Source organism: Rhineura floridana, chromosome 9, assembly GCF_030035675.1.
Source record: "Rhineura floridana isolate rRhiFlo1 chromosome 9, rRhiFlo1.hap2, whole genome shotgun sequence".
In the NCBI taxonomy this organism is placed as follows: domain Eukaryota; kingdom Metazoa; phylum Chordata; class Lepidosauria; order Squamata; family Rhineuridae; genus Rhineura; species Rhineura floridana.
The window spans coordinates 52489180-52500468 of NC_084488.1; the positions used below are offsets into that span (position 1 = coordinate 52489180).

Sequence of the window (11289 nt, forward strand, 5' to 3'; positions counted from 1 at the left end):
CAGGACACCTGACCTATCTCAGATATTGGAGCGCCCTACAAATTTGTCAAAATGCAAACACAATTTGGGTTGGTCTTTCACAGTCCAATCCACTTGTTGTGCAGCTTGGAAAAATTTGGTAACATGTGCCTCTGGGCATACGGTGAGTGGTGGCAACACTTGCCATCTCCAAAGATGGAGAATTATATTTTTGTATGTTTGTTGGTGTTCTTCTTACTCTGCTTCTTTCCTGTGGTACTACTGTTTCTACAGAAAATCTTAACAAGAACATTTTATTTCCTTCATTATTCATCCTAGAAATCTGTCAAATTTATTTTTATTAATTTCAAAGCCTTTTTATCGGTCAGTGTCATATGATGGTGAAGACAGCCTTTTGTGTTTCAAATTGGAGGTTATGTTCTATTTCTATTTTGGGTGCATTAACAGTGGAATCTGAAACTGCAGTTTGATGTAAAATCAGACTGATTATAATATGTTGCTACTTCAGCAATGACTCTAGCTGTTGGGAAAAAGAGGATGTTTTCAGCCTGCTATGTTTAAACTACTTTATTTAAGGCAAGGTGTTCACGATCAATTAAAAACATAGAGCACACCTAGCATTTTGCTAGAATATATTTCATCTCCCACTGTTTTATCTTGTGCAAATTGAGACACTTCTGAGGTCCACTGGAGACTATTCTGCAGAAGTCAGTGCCATTATTCCACAGTTATGTTTGGAGGTTTTTTAGTGTAAATGTTGCAAAGTGTTGCTGTACTTCACATATTCATAGAAATAAAAGCAAAAGAAAATGATTTCCTATAGGAAACTTCACTAAAATTGCAAAGTAAATCAGACATATTTAAAGGGACCATCTGAACTATATCAACTGTCTTAATAATGTTGCTTCCTCCCGGCTAAAACAAGATCAGCACAGCATATATCTTCTTTCTATTATTTGGGCTGATTGCAGGTGTTGCCACCACTCACCATATGCTCAGAGGCACATGTTACCAAATTCTTCCAAGCTACACAGGAAGTGGATTGGACTGTGAAAGACCAACCCAAATTGTGTTTGCATTTTGACAACTTTGTCAGAGGGGAGGACTGAGATGGGAGCAGGCAGGAGGGGGACTGGAGGACAGATGTGATCATTTGCATGTTTATTGAGTTCAGTGCAATTTTCTCCCATGCAATCATGCTTAGGATAGGTAAAACTGACCGGGGGGGAGAGGGACGGAGGGCTGAAGTGGGCAGGGGAGGAGGAAGAATGAAGAGGGGAGGGGAGGAGGGAGAGAGGGGAAGGAGGGGAAAGGCAGGTCTGATTTATTTATTTATTTATTTATTTATTAAACTTGTATACCGCCCCATAGCCGAAGCTCTCTGGGCGGTTTACAATAACTAAAAACAAATACAATTTAAAATACATATTTTAAAAAACAATTTAAAACACAATTTAAAAATGTAAAACAATATAGAATCATGATTTGCATGAATATTGAGTTCAATTGGATTTACTCTTATGCAATCATAGTTAGGATAGGTAAAAATGACCATGGGGGAGGGGGAGAGGGAAGGAGCATATTGGAGGGGGGCAAAGGAAAGGGGAGGGCAGGTTTGATCATTTGCATGCTTATAGAGTTTAGTGGTATTTATTTCTGTGCAATCATGCTTAAGATAGGTAAAACTGACCATGGGGAGGGGGAAAGAGGGGATTGGAGGGGGAGGGAGGGGAAAGGAAGGGGGAGGGAAGGGGCAAGAGGGAGGGAATAGGAGAGTGGGTTTGATCATTTGCATACTTTTTGAGTTCAATGGGATTTATTTCTGTGCAATCATGTTTGAAAATGGAAATGGACTGCCTTCAAGTCGAGCGGACTTATGGCGACCCTTTGAATAGGGTTTTCGTGGTAAATGGTATTCAGATGTGGTTTTACCATTGCTTTCCTTTGAGGCTGAGAGGCAGTGACTGGCCCAAGGTCACCCAGTCAGCTTCATGGCTGTGTGGGGATTTGAACCCTGATCTACCAGGTCATAGTCCAACACTGACCCAGGTGAGGGGCAGGGAGGGGTGGAGGATGGGGAGGGGAGAAGATTGGGTGGGTCGGCACTGGGCAGAGGGGAAGCTCATTTCCTTTCCAAAAGAAAAACATTGTGAACAGTATCATTGCTTTTCAGTGTTTCCCCCACCTTTTTATTCTACAGCAGGCACATGTAGCCTCCCACCCAAATTTAAACCAAAGCTGTCCCTGGCCACATCCACACCAGGCCTTTATTTCACTTTAGACAGTCATGGCTTCTCCCAAAGGATCCTGGGAAGTGTAGTTAGTGAAGGGTGCTAAGAGTTGCTAGGAGACTCCCTGTTCCCCTCACAGACCTTCAATCAGAGCGGCTGACTGTTAAACCAGTCTGGCCACTGGAGCTCTTTCAATGGAACAGGAGTCTCCTCTCAGCACCCTTCACAAACTACACTTCCCAGGATTTTCTGAGGGAAGCCATGACTGTCTCACGTGAAATCAAAGTCTGGTGTGGGTGTGGCCCCCTGATTAGGCAACCCAAGCAGCTGTGAGGCTTTTCGAACACTGACAGTTGGTTCTTACTGAGCATGCCCGACGTTATAATTTGGTTCAAGCCAAAATTTATTAAATTAATTAAAAATCAGCCAGGCATTTTTTTTTAACTTTTAAACTACAGAAGATGAAGGTCAAAGTATGGGGCAAGGTCAGTATTAGGATTACAGGTACTCTGTGAATATGGCTGATTTTTAATGAATTTCAACAGATTATGAGAACTCTCAGAGAAAAAAGTCCTAAAGGGCTCTGAGGTTTCTCTCTCTCTTTTTAGACTTTGAACTCTCGATTCTCTCTGACTGTTTTCACCATGAAAATTGAGAGGGTTGTTAAGCAAGTGTTTCTGAGTTCAAGACTATAAGTTTTGTACAGTTTTGTTTTGAATTGAGCTTATGGGAAGCATCAGAATGTCATGGGGGTATTTTCAATTTAACATTGCAGAATGTGAAAAATCCACGCTGGCTATAGTATACAGCCACTCTCGTGGCTGTATAATACAGCAGTTTCTCTCTCCCCCCCTCCCCGTTTTCTTCACAGCGGCTTCTGGATAATGCTCCATGCCTTTGTAGCCTAATTTTTAAAAAAGGAAAAGAAGAAGAAGGTGTATGGTCTTCAGGTTATGACTGGGGTTTAGTCCTAAATTGATAACTTACAAACAGTGGCTTTAAAACTTTTCTAGGCAATCCTAGGTAGCTTCAGAACTTTTACAGGACTTTCAGAAGCTTCTTGATAAGATAAGATCATTATGGATAGACAGCTTGCCTACCACTAATGATCTTCCTTTGCAGTATACAGCCTGCAGGGAAGTTGTGTACACATTGTAGGGCATCCTCAATCATACCGTGGAAGGATGGAGTGAGAGGGATATGATGCTCTCTGCAACACAAAAAGATTTTATGGTTGCTGCAGAGAGACTCTTCAGTTAGTGTCAACATGGAAAATCCTTGAAGACTGAGTGTATGGAAACCAAGAATTGTTGAGTTACATTTATTTATTAAGAAAGCACAAATCTCCTACTGTTTGGCTTTTATGACATTTCTTAGTTATAACTGAGTCACTATAATTAAAGTCGAGATTAATAAAATTCTACTATCTTCAAAAAATTTAGTCTTCATATATATCTTATAAATTGGTAGGAACAAAATTTCAAAAGACTATCTTGTGTAGAGCAAGAGTTGTTCTTCACTGACATTTAAGATACCTACAGTGGTAATCATATACACTTATGGAATTACGGCTTGATTAACATACATGGCTCATTCAAATGCCCCAAAGGATGTCTTGATCAGATAGAGGAACCAAATAGAACAAAGAAGTGATACTGGAGAGTGTCCATCAATGTAACCGTAGACTTTGTGGCAAACGATTAGTTTACCGGTAGGGATGTGCTAGTTAGAAAGGTGATTTTGTTCTCACTGGGACTAATGACTGACCAAATAGAAGAGCATGCCTTTGATTGCTGTTTCCAAAATGAGTCAAGTGCGGTGTAAATGTTTTGCATCAATCCAGAATCATTGAACAAAATAGACAAGTAGGGCAACCTTAACTCCTATTTGTGAGGCAGCTAGTGGACACCATACTTTGCTTCTTTGGTTATGCTGGTTTACACCCTTGCTTGGTACAGTCACATGTGGAGCAAAGCTGTAGGAGACAAGTACTTAAGGGGCATACTTAGGACAAAAGTGAGGTAGAGGATCTTGGTAACCACTGGGATGTTTAGACCACAATGGGTTTCCTGGAAATGTGTGCCAAAGTGTCCTGTATCCAGTTTGATGACATCATCAACGTAGCAATTATTCACTGATAGGCAAATAAAACCTTGCAGTTTTAGAACATACCTATAGCCAACTGCCCTACAAAGTTGTCAAAATGCAAACACAATTTTGGTTGGTCTCTCACAATCCAATTGACTTCCTGTGTAGCTTGGAAGCATTTGGTAATGTGCCTCTGAGCATATGGTGAGTGGTGGCAACATCTGCAATCAGGATTGCATCTCCAAGAATTACATTTTTTGTACATTGGTGTTCTTACTTTGCTTCTTTCCTGTGTTAGTACTGTTTCTACAGAAAATCTAGCATAGCAAATTATTTCTCACTCATTCATCCTAGAAATCTGTGTCAAATTAATTTTTATTATTTTCAAAGCCATTTATTGGCTTTGAAGGGGGAGGTTTTGAAGGGGGAGGAGAAAAAAGGGGAGAGAAGGGAGGGAGAGGAGGGGGAGAGGAGAGGGGGGAAGGGCAGGTTTGATTATTTGCAATGCTTATTGAGCTTTACTCCTGTGCAATCATGCTTAGGATATGTGAAACTGATGTGGGGGAGTGGCAGGGAGGGGAGAAGGAGGGGAGGAAGGGAGGAAGGTGGAGGGGAGAGGTGGTAGGGGTAGGGAGGGGAGGAGATTGGGCACTGGGCAGAGTGGAAGCCCCTTTCCTTTCCAAAAGGAAAATATTTTTAAAAGGAAAACAGCATCATTATTTTTAAATTCTTTCCCCACCTTTTTATTCTACAGCAGACACATGTAGTCTCCCACCCAAATTGAAACCAAAGCTGTCCCTGGCCACATCTATACCAGACATTTATTCCACTTTCCCTGAAAGAATCCTGGGAAGTCAAGTTTGTGGTGCTGAGAGTTGCTACGAGACTGTTATTCCCCTCACAGAGCTCCAATTCCCAGAATTCTCTGGGAAGAGGGACTGACTCATAAACTACTCTGGCCCTTGGAGCTCTGTCAGGGGAATAGGAGTCTCCTATCAGCACTCAGCACCCTTCACCAACTACACTTCCCAGGATTCTTTGGTGGAAGCCATGACTGCTCAATGTGGAATAAATGTCTGGATTGTGTGTGGCCCTCTGATTAGCCAAGCCAAATAGCTGTTAGTCTGGCTTTTAGAACACTGACAGTTGGTTCTTACTGAGCATGCCTGTGCTTATCATTGACTCCAATGTTAATTTTCTTAAATTAGTTAAAAAACAGCCATGAATTTTTTAAGGTTTTAAACTGCAGAAGATGGTCAGGGTATGGGGCAAGGTCAGTAATAGGATTATAGGTACTCTGTGAACATGGCTGATTTTTAATTAATTTTAACAAATTATGAGGCCACTGACAGAAAAAAGTTCAACAATGATCTGGGAACCTTTACTCTTGTTTTGGACTTTAAACTGACAATTCTCTCTGAGTGTTTTGTGTATTGCCATGAAAACTTAATGGGTTGTTAAGCAAGCATTTCTGAGTTCAGGACTATATGTTTTGTAAGGTTTCATTTTGAAATGAGCTTATGGGAAGCATCAGAATGACATGGGGGGTATTTTCAATTTAACATTGTGGAATGCAAAAAAATCCATGCAGACTATAGTATACAGCCACTCTTGTGGCTGTATAATCCAGATGGCTCTGAGCATACCTGTTGAGATCTATTATAGTCTGGGGACATCCCCAAAAAATGCTAGACCTTGCTGCACAATAATAGAGGTCAAATGCTTTGTGGCTTTTCAAGACTCCATTCTGGAGTCCATATTCAAGTCCCATAATTCTAGAGTGGTTCTAATTTCAAGTTTTCAAAAAGCTCTTGTGAATAATCTCCAAACTGTTTTGGGGTGAAAATGGGGGAGGGGGGAGGATGTAGCATACCTTCATTTGAGTTGGATGCTGGGGACAGGGAATGGTGCAGCTTTTGGACTGCAGCCTTCATTTAGTTTTATTCTAGTAATGAAGTAGTATTCTAAGGGATGCAATTACTTTCTTTTCTTTTCAGAGTATATAATTAAGGTTTTGTCTTTTTTTGAAAAGTATGGGTTGAAAAACATGCATTGTTATTTATTTTCTACAAAATGTTTTCACAGGGTTTTGTCTGTTCTACATATTGTATTTTGTCCAAATGAGAATGCTGGATTTCTTTTCTTTGCTCCCCTGCCCCTGGCTCGCGTTTGGTGCTAGTTACACAAATGTGCGTACCCATTCCTTGCAGAGCTCCTCCTAGCATCTGGGCATCCATTACAGGATCAAAATTTGGAGCTGGAAAGATTGTCCCTTGAATCTGTCAAGAGAAAAAGAATGCCATTAGGCTGTTTCATTGATTAGAAATGCTAGTGATTGGTATATAAATGCCTTACATAAAGAAATAATAACATAAATAAAAGTTGGGCCAGTTACATAAAAGAATGCCCTGAAGTAGTGGACAAGGTAGGCCTAAACTAGATTTACAAGTACATGGGAGTGCAGGGCTTGCCTCCCTTCCCATGCAGTCTCAATCCAGATTAGGTCTGCAATTTGCAACTGCAGTTTGTATAGGGAAAAAGTTGTCATTTAAATGAATGGAAGTTTTCTTTCCAAGGCAACTTGCAGGCATGGGTCCTCTGCTCTGGATGAAGACCACAGCAGAGGACAAAGGGCTTAAGTCCCCCTACCCTCCATGCTAGTGTTCCAGTCTGGATTACTGCTCCCACCCTCTACTGGCAATTTGTATAAAAACAACAACCTTGTGCTTAAAACTACAGATACGTAGATAATACGTAGGTTGTAATATATTTTAAAGTCTGTTTTTATGATATTTTAGAGAGTTTTTAGTGCTTTTGTTTGCTGCCCTGGGTTCCTTATGGGAGGAAGGGGAGGGACGGGATATAAATCTAATAAATAAATAAATAAATAATAGGTAACAACATATAATTTGGCAAGTGTAAGTACATCTATACTTCCTTTTCTGGTACAGCCAGCATTTCACTGTAAGTGTGAAATAGAAATAGAACAGAAGTCCTAGAAGTCATTGTAAGAGAAATAAATGTATGGGTCTAAATTTTTCCCTCACCTGAAATGCCATTGTCAGGCAGTATAGATGATACTGAGCTAATAGTCTGAGGGTATAAAAGTAGCTTCCTATGTTACTAATTTGAAATCACTTGGAACGAGTTCAGATCTGCAGGGCCTGATGAACTGCAGCCTAGAGTATTAAAGGAACTGGCTGAAAAACTCTCGGAACTACTGTCTGTAATCTTTGCGAAATTGTGAAGGATGGGCAAAATGCTGGCAACGGTGTAGTCATCCAGGATCTCGGGGGGTCTTAGACCCCTTACTTTTTGGGGAGCAGGTTCCAGCAGGGCCTGTATGTCTCCAGGATCATACGAGCCAATCAGCATGAAAGGGCAGTGTGAAGAGTCTCCTAAGATGTTTCCTTGCCCTTTCCTGCTGATTGGAACCAATCAGAATGAAAGGAGGTGAGTCAGCCACAGAGAAGACTCTTTCCAGTACCTAACCCTCCTCCCTTTAATGCTTTTTGGGTCCTAGGGATGTCTGTTGTTGTTGTTGAAGGCATTAAACCAGCAGACAAAAAAAAAAAGGTGTCTGGCTGGGACTATCATGAAGGGACCCTGCACTTCTGAATTTGCCACTACACTACTGAGTGCCTGATAACTGGAGGAAGGCTAATGTTATCCCTGTCTTCAAAAAGGGCAAAACTTTTTGAAGACAGGAATAAAAGCAGGAACTTGGGAACTACATACCAGTCAGCCTGTAATCAATCCCTGGGAAAGTCCTGGAGCAGATTAGAAAGTGGTCAGTCTGTAAACCCCTTGAAAACAATGCAGTAATTAGAAACCAACATGGATTTGTGAAGAACAAATCCAGCCAGACTAATCTTACTTCATTTTTTGATTGGGTAACCTCCCTGGTAGACTGTAAGAATGCTGTGGACGTAATACATCTCTACTTCAGCAAATCTTTTGACAAAGTGTCCCACAATATTTTGATTAGCAAGGTAGCTAAATGTGGGCTGGATGGAACAACTATCAGGTGCATCCATAGTTGGCTACTGAATCGTACTCCAAGAGTGCTTATCAATTGTTCCTTCTCAAAGTGGGAGGAGGTAACAAATGGGGTACTGCACGGCTTAGTCCTGGGCCTAGTGTTCTTCAACATTTTTGTTAATGACTTGGATGAGGAGGTGCAGGCAAGTTTGCAGCTGATACAAAATTGGGAGGGAAAGCTAATACCCTGGAGGACAGAAACAAGATTCAATGTGATCTTGATAGGCTGGAACATTGGGATGAAAACAACAGAATGAAATTTAACAGGGATAAGTGCAAAGTTCTATACCTAGGAAAAAGAAACCAAATGCACAATTACAAGATGAGGGATACTTTGCTCAACAATACTGGATACAAGAAGGATCTTGGAATTTTTGTTGATCACAAGCTGAATATGAGCCAATTGTGCGATGCGGCTACACAAAAGGCAAGTGCTATTTTAGGTTGCATTAACAGTTTCCAAATTGCCTGAAGTACTAGTTCCCCTCTATTTGGCACAGGTTAGCTCTCATTGTGAGTACTGTGTCCAGTTCTGGACACTGCACTTTAAGAAGGATGCAGACAAACTAGAACAGGTTCAGAGGAGGGCAACCAGGATGATCTGGGATTGGAAACAAAGCCCTATGAGAATAGACTGAAAGAACTGGACATGTTCAGCCTCAAGAAGAGAAGACTGAGGGAAGATATGATAGCACCCTTCAACTATTTGAAAGGTTGTCAGGCAGAGGAGGGCCAGGATCTCTTCTCATTCATCCCATAGTGCAGGATACGGAATAATGGGTTCATGTTACAGGAAGCGAGATTTCAACTGAAAATTAGAAAAACTTCCTGTTAGAGTGGTACGACAACAGAACCCATTACCTAGGGAGGTGGTGGGGTCTCCAAGACTGGAGGCATTCAAGAGGCAGCTGAACAGCAATCTGTTGGGTATGCTTTAAGCTGGATTCTTGCATTGAGCAGGGGGTTGGACTTGATGACCTTATAGGTGTCTTCCATCTCTAGTGTTCTATGATTCTATAATTTCATATAGACCAGTTTATAAGTTACCAGCAGCAATTCCAGTGTGCGTCCCAGTGACATTTGAAGGAATCCCATGCTGACACACAGGAGCCTGGGCTGTATAAACCTAGACTAAGTTGATCATATGCAAATTTTTAGTTCTGCCTGGATTGGCTTTCATCATGGATCCACTTCCATAAATGTAGCTTTTCTGAGCTATACAAACCACATGACCATTGCAGTTTATGTGACAACTTTTCTAAATCCAAAATAATTGCAAGCATGACTGCAGGATAACGTCTTTTAATATCCTAGTATAAGTGAAACATTTGTTATCAATTTGTAGAATAGAGCATGTGAACAACTTTCTTCCATAATATATTTTTCCATAGTGTACACAATTTCCATGTTCCCTATCATTTTCAGCTTTTGGGGCAAAACTGCATGTTACATTGATCATGAGATTTGCCCCTAAGTGAAATATTTTGGACATTGATGTAGGAGCTGCAGGGGCTTTTAACCTGTCTTCCCTTGCTGTAGTCCCAATCTCAGCCCATGTGTGATTTTTGCATGGGGAGAGAGCTCCCACTGAAGTTGATGGGAGTTTCCCCCACTGCAAATAGCAGGTGTGGGAGCCTGTTCCAGACTGGGATCACAGTAGGGGGCAAAAGGTCAAAGTGCCCTTACCCCACCTCCATTATGCCATGGTCCCAGTCCAAATCAGTCATCCCATGCTGGCTATTTGTGACAGCAAACTCCTGCACTTAATGTGTGGTTTGTCCCTTTGTCCATCAAGACCTTTGTGCTAGTTGACATCCTATAGTAGGGCTGTAACTTAGTGGCAAAGCATCTGCCTTGTATGCCAAAGGTCCCAGGCTCAGTTCCTGATATCTCCAGGGCTAAGAATGTCCTCTGTATGAAACCCTGGGGAGCTGCTGCCTGTTAGTATGAACAGTATTGAGCTAATGATCTGACTCTGTATACAGTTACTTTCAATGTTCCCAAGTTGCTCCTTAGTATGACTTACATGTGAGGAAAGTTTATTCTAACAACAGAACCATAATTCTACCAAGATTCAATAATTAGGTGCAAGGGGGTATTACTGCATGCAAAAGCTCTTTTCATTGCTAAAACTAGTGTGGCTTAAATCATATTGCAAGCCTTGAAAAATAAATGTTTTGCTTGCTCACTGACATCTTTGTCATCTGATACTTCAAGCACAGTTTTTCCATTACTTAAATTTCTGCCATACATCTTGAACCACATTTTTAGACTTAATGCTGAGAACCGTTTCAAAATCTTTGGGAATGGCACACACAATAAAGTTTGACACATCTGTTTTCTGTGGGTTTTTGGTAATACAAAGGAAGAGGACCAAGCCAGACTAGGGCAATTTCAGAGCTGTTTGGGCTATTTATTTTAGTTACTACTTTTCTTCCTCTTCTTACCTGCACATAATCCATTTTTTCTGAAGGTTCTCAGAGTCAACAGTAGTCATTGTTAAGGTCAGTTAATATATCTTGCCAGTATGGAGAGATTTGAAAAAGTGGACTGATTCTAGTTGTTGCTATCAATCACTGTATATGACTATAATGTAAAATCTGCAAGATAGTGAATTGAATGATGGTTTACATCTGATTGAACTTCTTTAGTATTGCACCAAGTAGTCGATTTGACATCTTCTATTACACTATAAATGCAAAGTTGTTACTGAGTTGCTGTGGGATATCCAAATGTCTTTCCTCAACTAGGAAGGATAGAAATGCCCACATACTATTAGCAGCAAGCAATTCCTATTTGGGAAAACACAATAGATCAGCGGTAGAGCACCTGCTTGTCATTAGAAAGCCCCAGGTTCAAGCCCCAGTTTCTCCAGTTAAAGTAAAGGAAGTCAACATGGTGCCTTCTTGGTATTGTTGGATTGCAACTGCCAACATCCTTGGTGCTGGCT

General features: G+C 41.0%; 1 protein-coding gene across 1 annotated transcript in view; it reads right to left on the reverse strand.

Moving 5' to 3' along the window:
- The window catches only part of ANXA10 (annexin A10), a 30401-nt gene extending 23044 nt beyond the window's left edge, over nucleotides 1-7357 (reverse strand). Inside the window, exons 1-2 of the mRNA XM_061582935.1 lie at nucleotides 7346-7357; nucleotides 6496-6577 (exon numbers count right to left, since the gene is read on the reverse strand). Coding sequence (XP_061438919.1) covers nucleotides 6496-6577; nucleotides 7346-7357 — 94 coding nt within the window. The remainder of the gene's footprint in view (nucleotides 1-6495; nucleotides 6578-7345) is intronic.
- Nucleotides 7358-11289: the final 3932 nt, after the last annotated feature.